This window comes from Leuciscus leuciscus (genome assembly GCF_965113295.1).
Source record: "Leuciscus leuciscus genome assembly, chromosome: 15".
Classification (NCBI taxonomy): domain Eukaryota; kingdom Metazoa; phylum Chordata; class Actinopteri; order Cypriniformes; family Leuciscidae; genus Leuciscus; species Leuciscus leuciscus.
In genome coordinates this window covers 16,424,368-16,439,179 of record NC_138739.1, presented here as the reverse complement: position 1 = coordinate 16,439,179, position 14,812 = coordinate 16,424,368, and the positions used below count along the sequence as shown (strand labels likewise).

The window sequence follows — 14,812 nt, the reverse complement described above, 5'->3', positions numbered from 1 at the left end:
CATTGACCAAGGCTGAAGTAAACTATTCTGCAACCGAAAAGGAGTGCCTTGCGGTAGTATGGGCCTTAGAGAAATGGCAGTACTATCTAGAACCAAAAGTATTCACAATAGTCACCGATCATTCTGCCTTGCAGTGGGTTCTGACTTCCAATAAATCCACAAGTCGTTTACTGAGGTGGGCTTTGAGATTGCAGAAATTTGATTTCATTGTCGAGTTCAGAAGAGGTAAGCTCAATATCGTTCCAGATGCTCTCTCTCGAATACCTTTGGCAGTTGGGTGCAATTTGTTCTCTACAAAGAAAAAAACAGAGGATCTCCCTTTTACTGCTGATATTGTGTGGGCAGAACAACACCAAGACCCTGAGATTGAGAAAGTGTTCTGTGCCTTGGCAGAAGGAGATCCTGTCATGTTAGAAAAATATACAGTACTGGAAGATAAATTGTATAGGAAAACACAAATTTCTGATCACCAAACTCACCTTCGGATTTATGTGCCTTCTTCGCTAAAATCGCTCATGTTACAGGCTTATCACGAGAACCCCCTATGTGGACATCTGGGCATCTTCAAGACTTACAAAAGGCTTCATGATGTTGCATTCTGGCCTAAGATGTGGTCTGAAGTAAAAGACTTTGTTAAATGCTGTGAGAAGTGCCAAGTCCTAAAAAGTGACAACAAAAAACCTTCAGGGAAAATACAGCAGACTGTTGTGAACAGACCAAATGAGCTACTGGGAGTAGACCTTATGGGCCCGTTCCCACGCAGTTCACAACAACATGAATACATAATGGTCGTGGTAGACTACTATACACGGTGGGTTGAGATTTTCCCCATGAGAACTGCAACAGCTTCCACCATTACCCGTATCCTCAGAACAGAAGTTCTCACAAGATGGGGAGTTCCAACATACATCCTGTCGGATCGTGGTTCCCAATTTGTTTCGTCCCTTTTTCAGGAATTGTGTGAGCAATGGAAAGTTATGCCAAAACTTACTACAGCATATCATCCCCAAACCAACATGACTGAGCGTGTTAATCGTACCTTGAAGTGTATGATTGCATCATATGTTGAAGATAATCATAAAAAGTGGGATACGTACCTTCCTGAGTTCAGATTTGCATTGAACACTGCAGTACAGGAAACTACGGGACTGACGCCGGCTGAACTTCAAGTAGGCAGGAAGCTCCAGAGTCCTATGGACCGTGTTCTTCAGTCAGCAATTCCTGTTCTGCCCGAGACTCCACTTTATGAAACTATGGATAGACTCCATCAACTTCAAGTAAAGGCAGAAGCTAGTTCAAAAAAAGCCCGTTTCAGACAATTAAGGAACTATAATAAAAACCGAAGAGAAGTGACTTACCAGTTTCAAGACCGAGTGTGGGTAAGAAATTTTCCTAAGTCAAGTGCTCCACATCAATTCACTGCTAAGTTGGCTAAGAAGTGGAAAGGTCCGTACAGGATCGTTCGTCGGCTGGGGCCGATAAATTATCAAGTTGTCCTAGAAAACTCTGGCGAGGATATGAGAAATGTTCATGTTTGTAACCTGAAACCTTGTTATCCGACAGCTAAAGAGGTAGAAAGACAGGAAAACCAAAAAATTCTGGAAATCTTTCAGGACTCTTCAGATGAAGAGGAATTCTTAGGATTCTAAGAGTAGAACAACCATGGGTTGACTTTCCAATGGGGGGAGAATGTAGCGAGCCACTACAAATTAAGTCGAAAGAAACAAATAATTAATTAATTAATCATTTTAAATAACACACACACACAAAAAAAATAAATAAATAAATCTACACAATTTCATTATAGTCAGTAAAAATTGTACGAACGGAAACTAAAAATGGTAACAAAAAGAGAAAAGAGGTGTGGTTTTGGGTGACAGAGAACGATAAGGAAGAGGAAGGGGAAGTAGAGAGAAGGAAGTAGAGAAGTGGAAGGAGAGTCTGGTTGGGAAGTTGAATCCGCGTCTGGAAGAGTCTGAGGGAAAACGAGGCCGTTGTTGCAGCGTGATTGTGAAGTGCTCTGTGTTGGATTATTGTTCAAGTCGACAAGGTCTGAACGTCTGCATTGTGGAATACTGGAGTATGGACGCGCGTATGCGATGACTGAGTGACTGATCGTGCTGGAACCTGGACGCCGCGGGTGAAAACCAACGCCAAAGGTTAAACTTGAGAAACTGCAGAATTGCAAGGTTTATCCTGTGAGTAATCATCCCTTCTGTGACAATTTCCGACGTATGATCCTCGAAAGGTAAAAGGAGAATTAGTCTTCCCAGCGCTCTCAAAAGTTCCTAACACTGAAAACTCGCTCTCTTCCTTAAAACATCAAACCACTCTCTTATTAAAAACGATTGTTATTCCCTCTATCAGTTACTAACAATATTATTTGATTTAATTTCGTTTTTATTATAAATTTACTTCTATTTTGAACTGGTTTGGGATTATTTTTGTTGTTGTTTTTTTTGGTCTAATTCTGAACTTTGTCAAGTCTGTGCGCAACCGCGCCGGTATTTCAGTTAAACGAAATGATTTATTTATTTGCTCTTTTCTGAGAGCTTTACTGCTGGACACTGAGTGAATTAAATTATTTTCTGGGTTGGTGAAAAATTATATGAATGGACTTAATGAAATCAGCAGGTCTCTTGTTGTGGTTTTCTGTGTTTTCCGCAATCGGACAATAAAATTGTTTGTCAGTTATATTTAAACTGTCTGGCGCCCAATGTGAACATTTAAAAATTGAGTAACTCACCGTTACAGTACCGTACCACTCGGTGGAAACGCGCCATAAGACTCTTTTATCTTTAGCAGCTTTTGGAATCAATGTAATCAAACCTTGCTTCATGCTTTCAATCAACTTTTTTTCAATACCTTCTTTTAGGGAACAGAATAATAGATTTCTCAAATTTCCCCAGAAAATTTAAACAAATTATTAGTGAGCCCATCTGTCCCTGGGGATTTGTTTAAAGCCATCTTCTCAACAACTGAATCCAATTCTGCAATTTGAAGATCTGAATCCGATCGGCCCAGTCACTCTTAGCATCATGGGCCAACTTGAGTTACAAAAAGGCCCAGAGCCCTTTGCTGCATTCCATTATATAGACAGAACCTCTTTCACATGGAAAAATCTGCTAACAATGGGAATTTACATTCAGAGGTTACACCTTTTGGGGGGTAGGAGACCATTTTCCAGGAGACCTCTAAACTCTTAAAAACCTTATTACCTTTTGTTTTACTTATTTGGAAATGAGACATTTGTACCAGTCGCAACGAGACCTTTCAAATGATAACCAAACATTTATAATACTCGATGTTAATCATCCACATTAAACTATATTCTTGGGTGAATTCAGGTTATCTTATAGCATGAGAGAGAGGGGGAGGGATGAGGGAATGAAATGTAGATTAGGATGACTCGGAGGTGAGACTTTCCTCTTGATAGTGCACAAGGGGAAGTTCAAATGGTAATTTCCAGAGAGGTCCTTTGTCTTATCGAGGAGTGGTCATTCCTCAACCAGTTCTTCCAGTTTTTCCAGTCTTACAACATAAAACTTTGAAAGAGTCCTCAATACAATATTGTTCTAAATTTGAGCCCAAAAAAAAGAAGAAAAAAAAGAAGAAGATCTGACTCATAAGAGGAGAAATCTGAGGAATATAGTTTAGAATAGAACTGAAACACTTATTTTTCAATTATTTTAGAATCTTTGCATTCCTGTTCTTTTCATCATTAGAGTTCCTTTGCTGTATTTTTTTCCTAAATTACTGAAAAATGAAGAGTTCTTTTCACCTTCCTCAATCCTCTTGGCGCACAATCTTATACACCATGTGCCCTCTCAAGATACAAATGATCTAATTTACTTTGAAGATTCATCACCTTATCATTTTCATAATTATTTAAAACAGGTTTGTTACAACACTGACTCATTTTGTATAGAGAAAGTCATTGAACTTTCAATAACCATTTGTTTAAATTGCTAGTTGTGGGTTCTAAAACAATGAACGAGATCTAAATCTAAATCATAATATTCTAAAACGAGATCTATGAAACAATGTTCCGTTAGCGGAGCTTTAGAAATTGTAGATTTTGAGGCATATTTTAGAATGTTGTCACTGACCAGCCAATAATCAATTCTATATAGATTTGCTCTCCCCATTTGGTTTAAACCATGAAAAACATTCAACCTTGTAATTTAAATATTGCCAGACATCACTCAAATTATTTTCTGTCATCAAAAAATCAACACTAACTTTAAGCCGCCCCTTGTTAAGTCTGGGAGGCCATCTATCTTTCCACTCGTCAGGAACCATATTCCAGTCCCCTCCTACTAAAACATGATCAGATGGGTACCGTACTTTAGTTTCTGAGATCATATTAGAAATATCTTTTAATAATTTCTGGTTTTGAGCTGCATTGTTAAAGCCATAAATATTCATTTGAATGAAACAAAGACCATCAATTTTCAGTACCAGTGGCCACTTCCATCAGCTTTATAAACGATGACTTCCCCAGGACATATGTTGCATATTGCAGAAGAAAATCAAACTCATAGACAGCAGGTGGCAGTAATGCAACTTTTTGGATGCCAGCTGCCTTGAAACACCAAGGAAGAAGAAAGAAGAAAAGCTTGTACGGGGCTGGATGGATCTAATACAGAATTGAAGAAATTGGATAAGTTACAGTCATAGGTTACAGTCTATTAGGGATGGGCAAATTAAGCCTCATGAAGCACTGCACTGAGGCTTTCCCTGGATTGTTCCTTGAAAGATTCGAAGCATCAATAGCGTAGAAAACAGCGCCATCTTGTGACTGGTTAAATTTATAGCAGCCATATACCCGAGTGCGCAGCACCGTTATTTGATCTATTAAGCACAAATAAAAGCCTGACAACCCTAAATGTTCAGTTTTCTGATAATATAATTCACATATTAAAGTGAGCCAATACATTAAATGTAACAAAATATTCATCCTAATTATAAAAATACCAAAAGAGTTGCTTGATGCAATTAAATGGTGGTCTAATTATTTTATGGTTTCTATGCTGTTTATATGGCTGGCAGAATATATGAGCATGTAACATAGGCTTATTTATATATAAAAAATTAGTAGGCCTACATGGACTTAAACTTGCAAAAACCTGTAGAGTAGTGGTCTGGGTTCAAACATTCCAACACGCAAAGTGAAGCATTCACGTGACTGGAAAGAAAAGGCTTCCCACATAGCAACATTGTGTCGGCCCAGATCCGGCCCACATCTGGCACACATGGAAAGATGATCTGGCCCACATGCAGCGTGGACTTACGGCACTTGGGTGGGCCACTCCTGTTTGCCAGATCTGGGCCACAAGCAGGCCATAGCAATGCCACATCTCAGCCAAGAGCAAAGAAATAAACCAGAACTGGAGGATTAAACAACTCCACAAACAGCATTACCAGCTTCACTTATTACTAACCAGACTGACTTTATTTCTGTCAGACGTCTACAAAAGTTTTTATTGAGAATTAACAGAGGTTTAACTATAATGTGTTTCATTTAAAGTCACCATTACAGTGAATAGTGTTTCCATTAGTTGGGCTCTTAACTCTTATTATATCTATTGTCTTCTTTGGCTGCTGTGACAGAGTGTTTGTCAAACACATTTGCAGCAGCAAAGAAAGCTAAAGTGAAATGAGATCAGGTGATGATGGTTACCTGTTGATGGTTTTATAATCATCATGAAATAACCTGTTTGACTGAGATAATTTGAATCTCACAATTGTGTTGTACCATTAATATATTCTCATCACAAACCCTGTGTTACTGCAGCGTGAGGTCCAGCAATATTATAACAATCAATTAGAAGACTTTAACAAACATGACCACGAAAAAAAATCCACGGTGACACACTTAGATATCAAAAATCAGCACATGAATCTCAACAAGGGTGACAATATTTTTTTTTTTTTTTAGATTAATTCAGAACATCACTGAAAAGCTACTAAATGCCACAACAAAAACAACAGCAAAAAAATAAAAGTACATATTTAGAATTAAACAAATTAATAGGACAATTTAGCTGCATAATTTATTCATGTTGCAATGCATGCTGGGAGTTTTGTACAATGATGGTACCCATCATGCATTGCAGCAAGGTACTTTTGATTCTCACCATTGTTGAGATTCATACGTTGATTATTGATGTCTGTGTGTGTCATCAAACAGTAGTGGTGGGCGATACTGCAAATTTCGGTATCGATCCGATACTAAGTAAATACAGGGCCAGTATCGCCGATATCGATATCGATATCGATACCAATACTTTTTCATTTTAAAAGCATGCACTTGAACTTGTATGCACTTTCCTGTGCTAGAGCAGTGTGTCATGATTTATGAGGTGAATGCATCATTAATATGCTAAATCTGAATACGGTTTCATGACTATTAAATATTTTGTGATTTGTGCTCTCAACTCGCCTGTAATTAGTCAGTGACTTTTACAAAACTACCCTAATTATAGTACTAGCCTACTGTTCAAAAGTTTGGGGTCTGTAAGATTTTTAATTCTCTTCTGCACTTATTTGATCAAAAATACAGTAAAAACTGTAATATTACAATTTAACATAGGTTTTCTATGTCATAGTAAACTGTAATTTATTCATGTGATCAAAGCTGAATTTTCGTCATCATTACTCCAGTCATGATGATAATTCATTTTAATATGCTGATTTTCTGCTCAGGAAACATTTCTTATTATTATCAATGTTGAAAACAGTTTCATATTTTTGTGGAAACCATGATACATTTTATGCAGAATTATTTGATGAACAAAGTTGAAAGAACAGCATTTATATGAAGTAGATTTTTTTTTTAACAGTGTAAAAACCCTTGACTGTCACTTTTGATCAATTTAATGCATCGATCCTTGTTGAATAAAAATATTAATTTCATTAAAAAAATCTTACTGACGTCAACAGTTTGAACCGGTATGTACACTTTTGTTTTTTTTATTGCGAAATAACTCCCGATAGTTTCTCTGTCATCTAAGCAAGGCTTTCCCAAACGCACTGGTCCTGTGAGCTCAACGAAGCACCAGCATCGAACGCTCTCTGTGATTGATTGGTTTCGTCTTGTATCCAGATGACTAGGAGAAAAAGTTCTATCCTACACAATTATCCGCTAACATTCGCTTATTTTTCCACTTAGAAGTTTATTTTACGCACTGAATTGCGTGCTAAATTAATACAAAATTACTGGTAAAAAAACACACATTTGGATCGATATTTTTCTGTGAGGATCGATCCTTTTCGATACCACGTCAGTATCGAAGTATCGATACTTCAGGATCGATCCGCCCACCCCTATCGAACAGTAATGATTCGTGCTCATGTTTGTTAAAGTCTTCTAACTGATTGTTATAATATTGCTGGACCTCACGCTGCAGTAACACAGGGTTTGTGATGAGAATATATTAATAGTACAACACAATTGTTAGATTCAAATTATCTCAGTCAAACAGGTTATTTCATGATGATTATAAAACCATCAACAGGTAACCATCATCACCTGATCTCATTTCACTTTAGCTTTCTTTGCTGCTGTAAATGTGTTTGACAAACACTCTGTCACAGCAGCCAAAGAAAAACGAAAGATATAATAAGAGTTAAGATCCCAACTAATGGAAACACTAACCACTGTAATGGTGACTTTAAATGAAACACATTATAGTTAAACCTCTGTTAATTCTCAATACAAACTTTTGTAGACGTCTGACAGAAATAAAGTCAGTCTGGTTAGTAATAAGTGAAGCTGGTAATGCTGTTTGTGGAGTTGTTTAATCCTCCAGTTCTGGTTTATTTCTTTGCTCTTGGCTGAGATGTGGCATTGCTATGGCCTGCTTGTGGCCCAGATCTGGCAAACAGGAGTGGCCCACCCAAGTGCCGTAAGTCCACGCTGCATGTGGGCCAGATCATCTTTCCATGTGTGCCAGATGTGGGCCGGATCTGGGCCGAAACAATGTTGCTATGTGGGTTGTTCGACATGAACCGGCGCTACACAGACCGATCGGTGAATGACAACAAAATTTGCTTATGCATTTGAATTGTTCTCGCGGTACTTAGATGTCATAAACCGATCTTTCTTTGCAGCGCTGGTTCAAGTCGAACAAGTTTATTGATTTTAGCTCTCTAAACAGTAACTTTAAAATAAATTGGATAAGACAATATCTTCAAAACTCTTCATCTATTTGGAATATAATTCCTCGGTTTATTTGTTCTCATGTGGGTGGCTTAGAATTTCTTTTGATGTGTAAATATAAAATTGGAAAACTTCCAGTCAAACTTTCTAAATTTTACCAACAAGTACTTGCTACCTGGAGTCTTATTTATAAACACAACTTCTCCCCTCATAGTTTTCTTATTTGGAATAATGCCAATATTTTGAATAGAAATAAGTCTTTATTTTTTCACAATTGGTTTAGTAATGGGTTGTTATTAGTGAATCAGTTATTTAATAATGAAGGGAAATTATTTATGTTTGCAGACTTTATCTCAAGATACAAAATACCTATGACATTAAAATAATTCAAGGTGCTTACTAAGGCCATACCTGCAGGATTACATATGCTGTTCAAAAGCAGTGTATGTACATCCACACTCTCTGTCTGTCCTCCTAGACCTGAACATACCTCTGTCGGCACTACCTGTTTCTCTGGGTTAAAGCCTAACAATTATAAAATTAGATCCTCGTTTTTAAGAGAGATTATTTCTACGCCTAATGTTATTTTCTACTGGAACAGTTTCTTTAATAATGTAAATTGGACTCAAGTTTGGTCATTACCTCAAAAATTCCTCCTTACAAATAAGGTTAAGGAAATCTCATATAAATTCATTCATAGAGTTTATCCTACAAAGGTATTCCTACAAAAATGTAAAATAGATATTGATTTAAAATGTTCTTTCTGTGAATGCTCCACTGAAACAATTTCTCATTTGTTTTGGTCTTGCCAATATACCCAGTATTTTTGGAATAATGTGGAGGTTTTCTTTGCTGATAATATTTTTTATTATAAACACTTTATCTTATAAACATGTGATTTTGGGTTATTATATCAAGGATCGCTCTTCAAAGGATGTTGGTTTTATTATAAATTTTATTTAATTTTTATGTAAGTTTACAAAAGGCAAACCTCTTTTTATGGTGCTTGAAAAGGAGATTAAAATGTATGTAGATGTGATGTCAAAATCTAAAAATAGTAAAGCAATTAAAACAATTAATATATGCTCCTCCTTTAACATTTTCACATAATATAAAAAATAAAATATAATGAATGGTGCTGACCTGCAAAGTATATTTTCTGTATTTAAAATGCATTGTAATATCCTATGAAATTATTATATGTATAATGTATATCTGTTTGTAAACTGATGCTTATGTCCCCTTTCGTCTTTTTATTATATGATTATTATTATTATTTATTTTTTTACATTTATTATTATTATTATTTATTTTTTTCATTTTTTTATTATTATTATATATATTTTTGTATTATTATTATTTTTCTCCCTTGTTCCTTGTTGAGGCATGTGAAATATTTTTTTTGTTATATGAGATATGGCACTGTACATGCTACATTTTTTAAAAAGTCGAACAAGCCTAAAGTGAGGCTTCATTGAGAGAGAAAACTTTATTGTCATTGTAGTTATACAACGACATTTTTTTGGTAACTCACAGAGTTCAGCAGCCATAAAAACAAAACAAAAACAGCACACATAACATAATAGATGTAATAAAAATATAAAATATAAAGTATAAATATACAAATAAATAAATAATTAAAAAGGCACTTAATATAATCAACAAGATAAATTTAAGGATAGAAATGTAACAGTATTTACAGTATATTTGATAATATAGTGCAAACATTAATGTCCGATGAGTATTTTTGTACATTAGCAGCAAACATGAGAGAGGGCAAAGAGAGGAAAGATTAACTATTTATGTGTCGGGGGGGGGGGGGGGGGGGGTGGCACAGGCTACAGCTCTAGGGAAAAAGCTGTTCTTAAGTCTGTTCGTACGGGTTCTGAGTGTTCTGTATCTTTTCCCTGATGGGAGGGGTGCAAAAAGACTATGTCCTGGATGAGTTGAATCCTTGATGATGTTGCTAGCTCGCTTTCGTAGGCGGCTATCATAGATCATATCAAGGTTCGGAAGTTTGATTCCTATGATCCTCTGAGCAGTTTTGACGGTCCGGGTCAAAGCTCGGCGGTTTTCTGCAGTGCAGCTGGAGTACCACACTGTGATGCAATAACAGAGGATGCTCTCTATTGTGCTCCTGTAAAAATTTACTAAGAGCTGGGTTGGCACTTTTGCTTTTTTAAGTTTTCTTAGGAAAAAAAGTCTCTGCTGCGCTTTCTTCACTAAGTGGGATGTGTTAATGGTCCATGTGAGATCTTTTGTTATATGTAGACCCAGGAATTTGATGTCATTCACCCTCTCAACTTCCTCACCATTTATGTAGAGGGGGAGTGATGTTATTTTCTTGACTCTCCTGTAGTCTACCACGATCTCCTTTGTTTTGGCAGTGTTCAGAACCAGACCGTTGTTCACACACCATTTGATTAGATGTTGGACATCCTCTCTGTAGTGAGACTCATTGTTTCCTGATATCCTTCCCACTATAGTGGTATCATCAGCAAACTTCACTATGGTGTTAGAAGAGGAGTGGATGGATTTACAGTCGTGTGTGAATAGGGTGAAAAGAGCTGGACTAAGAACGCATCCCTGCGGTGCTCCTGTGTTAATGGTGATAACAGATGATGTATGACTGCCCACCCTGACATTCTGTGGTCTGTTAGTGAGGAAATCCAAAATCCATGAACAGAGTGTGGTGTTTAGTCCCAGGTCATTCAGCTTGTTTACAAGTTTGTATGGCACGATGGTATTAAAAGCCGAGCTGAAATCTACAAATAGCATCCTAACATATGTATTGGGATGCTCCAAATGAGTAAGACTGGTGTGAAGTGCAATTGAGATTGCATCCTCTGTAGATCTGTTCTTACAGTAAGCAAACTGTAGACTGTCCAGGTCAGCAGGGATGTTGGCTTTGATGTGTGAAAGAACCAGTTTCTCAAAGCACTTCATGATAATTGGTGTCAGAGCGACTGGTCGATAGTCATTCAGACATTTTACTGACCGTTTTTTGGGCACGGGAATAATAGTAGTTGATTTTAGGCATGTTGGGACTACAGCCTGCTGCAAAGACAGATTGAAGATGCTGGTGAACACCCCCGCCAGTTGGTCAGCACATGACTTCAGCGTGCGACCTGGAACTTTGTCTGGTCCTGCTGCTTTATTGACATTGATCCTCCTTAGCGTGGATCTCACCTGATGGCATTCGAGGACAAGTACCGGCTCCTCTCTGGGTGATGGTGTTATCTGGATTTCCACGCTGTTGGAGTGACCGTCAAAGCGCGCAAAGAACTGGTTCAAGGTGTCAGGAAGCGTGGTATCGTGGCCGGACAAGGAGGGGCTGTTCTTATAGTCCGTTAGAGCTTTAATGCCTGTCCACATACTGCGGGGGTTATTATCTTTAAAATGGCCCTCGATGCGTTGTTGATACCTGTGTTTTGCTGCTTTTATGCCCTTCTTGAGATCTCTCCGAGCATTACTGTAAGCCAGCCTGTCCCCTGACCTGTAGGCAGCATTCCTCACTTTCAGTAATGAGTATACATTCCCATCAAGCCATGGTTTTTGATTTGGGTACACCATTCTGGTCTTGGTCGTTAACACAGTATCAGTGCAGAAGGCTATGTATGCTAAAACAGATGAGCTATATTCTTCCAAATCTGTACTCGCAAACAAATCCCAGTCTGTATTTCCGAAACAGTCCTGCAGACGTGCAGTAGATTCCTCATTCCAGACCTGGACCGTTTTGACAGTTGGTCTTGTTCTGCAGATCAAAGGTCTATAGGATGGCATCAGGTTTATAGAGATGTGATCTGACAAGCCCAGGTGTGGAGATGGGGCTGCTTTATAAGCTCTTGGGATGTTGGTGTAAACTTGATCCAATATATTATTATCTCTCGTTGGAAAGTGTATACTGGTGTATAGTTTGGGCATCACCGTTTTTAAATCCACATGATTGAAGTCCCCCGCTACAATTACAGCTCCCTCCGGGTATGCATCCAGCTGGCTGTTGATAGCTTCATGCAGCTCTTCTAGCACTAGCTTAACATTAGCCCGTGGTGGTATATAAACAGCTGTGATAACAATAGCAGTAAACTCTCTCGGGGTGTAAAAAGGTCTGCATTTTAATGACAAATATTCAATGTCCAAAGAGCAATGTGACCTAATAATGTCCACCGATGTACACCAGTCATTATTAATGTATATACACACTCCGCCACCTTTGTTCTTACCAGAATCGGCCGTTCTGTCTGCTCTGTATACAGAGCGGCCCGCTAACTCGATAGCCGCATCGGGAACAGCATTATCCAGCCAAGTCTCTGTGATTACCATAACACAGTTGTTAAGGCACTGTGAAATTATCCTAAGTCTTATTTCATCCATCTTGTTCACGAGTGACCGGGCGTTTGTAAGAAAGAGACTCGGAAGCGATGGTCTGTGTGGGTTAGCTTGTAGCCTGGCCCGTACTCCGGCTCTCTTTCCCCGCTTTTGCTTCCGGTCTCTTCGCCGTCTTCGACGCCTCACAGGCGGTATGATGAGCGTTCCGCTAAGCTCCTCAGAGCGCAGAATCTCCGGTGAAATGACATATAGGTTTCCAGGTGAGTAATCCTGATACTGATTCCCGATTTTAAGCAGTTCAGCTCGTCCATAGTGTATTTGTTGAGTTAGTGCCTGATAAAATAGACTAAATATACTTAAAAAAACAAGAACGCTGCTGTATATCTGGGAGCTCCGAGCCGCTGCGTCTGCACGCGCCGCCATGATATTGATCATGTGTTTCTCTGAAAACAATACACGCTCCGGCTAGGAGCTTCATGAGAAATTGCGCTGTGTACTCGATTTGCACTTTGAAGCTTCAGTGCCATGTAACATCACTACAGAGCACTTAGAATCTTCTGTGGAGCTATATCAACTCCTGTAGATGCTATCAGGGTTGAAATGGGGGAGATGCCATTAAACCTAAGAAAAGAAAAGCTAGCTACAATGTAGTGGTTTAACTTGCAGGGAAGTGACAATCATTGTACACGCACAGTTTTAAAAGACTGCTGGGAATACAAAAATAGTGGAGGGACTGTGGTCTGGAGAATGAAAACATATGCCCTAATATACCATTACATGGTGTGCCAGTATGGAACTTTCCTGATCCTATTGTTGAAATTAGAATATTAGAGGCCAGAGGAAAGCAGAAGAAGGGTATCATAGCAGTAATGAAATCAATGTTTTTATGGAGAGAAATATTTGACTCTTTTATGCAGATGTTTACAGATTGATCTAAAGATCCAGTTAATCAAAAAGTTGGTATAGGAGTAGCCTATATATTCTGAGATTTAAGACAAAAATAAGTCTAAGATTAACTTATAAATTGTATATTCCAGAGTTAATTGCTGTAATAGCAGGGCTACAATGGATTGAACAGACTAAGCCAATTAGGACTGTAATCTGTTCAGATTCATGATTGTTAGCTCTTAAAAGTATAATGACTACAAGTGACAGAGAAGATTTAATAATGGAAATATTGTACAGATTGAAAACAGAGGGTAATAGTGTACTTCTGTTGGATACCGGCACATATTGGGATAGCAGGAAATTAAGCCGGTGATAAGTTGGCAAAAAAGGCATTTAAAAAAAACTTAGTGGATAAAAAAGTACCAGTCGGGAGAAGAGATGTAAAATCAGTGATTAAAATAAATGGCAACAAAGGAAAATAGCAGCACAGGGAGTTGGTATTATAATATTGCAAAATTAATAGGAAAAGAACAGTGTTATGGAAGGTAGCCTACAGAAAGGAATAAGTAATCTCTAAATTAAGATTAGGACACACAGGATTAAATTCAACACTTGCAATAATGGGGAAGCATGAAAATGGTATGTGTGATGAATGTGATGTTTTAGAAACAGTCGAGCATGTATTTTTTAAATGTAACAAATATGACGATCAACAAAGTAGTTTATTTAATAATTTAAAGGATAGACCAAAAGCTGGAGGATCTGAACATGCAGCTCCAGGAGAAGGTGGGTTAGGCATTACATCGACAAATAGAATAAAACAATAAAATTAAATAATTAAATAAATAAATAAATATACAGATGCATCACCCGTGTAGGCTGTACAGTAGGTGGCAGTAATACACCTAAGGGGCCAGTAACAAGAAGAAGAAGAAAAGTGTTAGAGTCTCCGCCATTAGAGTCATCTGCGTTTGTCTACTGTTATTCAGATTTGAAAACTTAAACGTACTTCTTTTGTAGCATATAAATCGTCGTGAAAGTTAGTCAGTCACAGTTTTGTACTGTCATCGCTGTCAGTCGTGTAGGTGTGGATCAGAAACTACGAACTAGTATTATTAATAATAATATATATCTATCGACATCTTATTTTGCTGGAATCTTCAACATTATGAAGAGCACCATCAAATTCTTTCAGATTTGTCTACTACTGTGCGGTAAGTGCACGCCTTATGTTCTCGTTTAAACACTTTCGGTTTAACTTTGAAACCGGAAACAGCAGGCTTACTTTACTGATTTGATCCATTCCTGAACTGTGTGATCTTATTAACAATGATCACATTAATTTAGATGAATTTGGAAATACCACCACTGTTTTAATTACTTGATTGTCTTTTTTTTTTTTCAAGATAGGCTTAACGTTCACTTTCTTTC

The 14,812-nt window shown here is 37.7% G+C and overlaps 2 protein-coding genes across 2 annotated transcripts in view; one reads left to right on the top strand and one right to left on the bottom strand.

Moving 5' to 3' along the window:
• LOC309476203 (elastase-1-like) overlaps nucleotides 1-14,812 on the bottom strand; it is a 156,755-nt gene that overhangs the window by 52,586 nt on the left and 89,357 nt on the right. The gene's annotated exons all lie outside the window — the stretch shown is intronic.
• Nucleotides 1-14,812, top strand: part of LOC309476168 (uncharacterized protein) — a 209,688-nt gene that overhangs the window by 140,861 nt on the left and 54,015 nt on the right. Inside the window, exon 2 of the mRNA XM_082139404.1 lies at nucleotides 14,430-14,595. Within this exon, the coding sequence (XP_081995530.1) occupies nucleotides 14,550-14,595 (46 nt within the window). The 5' untranslated portion in view covers nucleotides 14,430-14,549. The remainder of the gene's footprint in view (nucleotides 1-14,429; nucleotides 14,596-14,812) is intronic.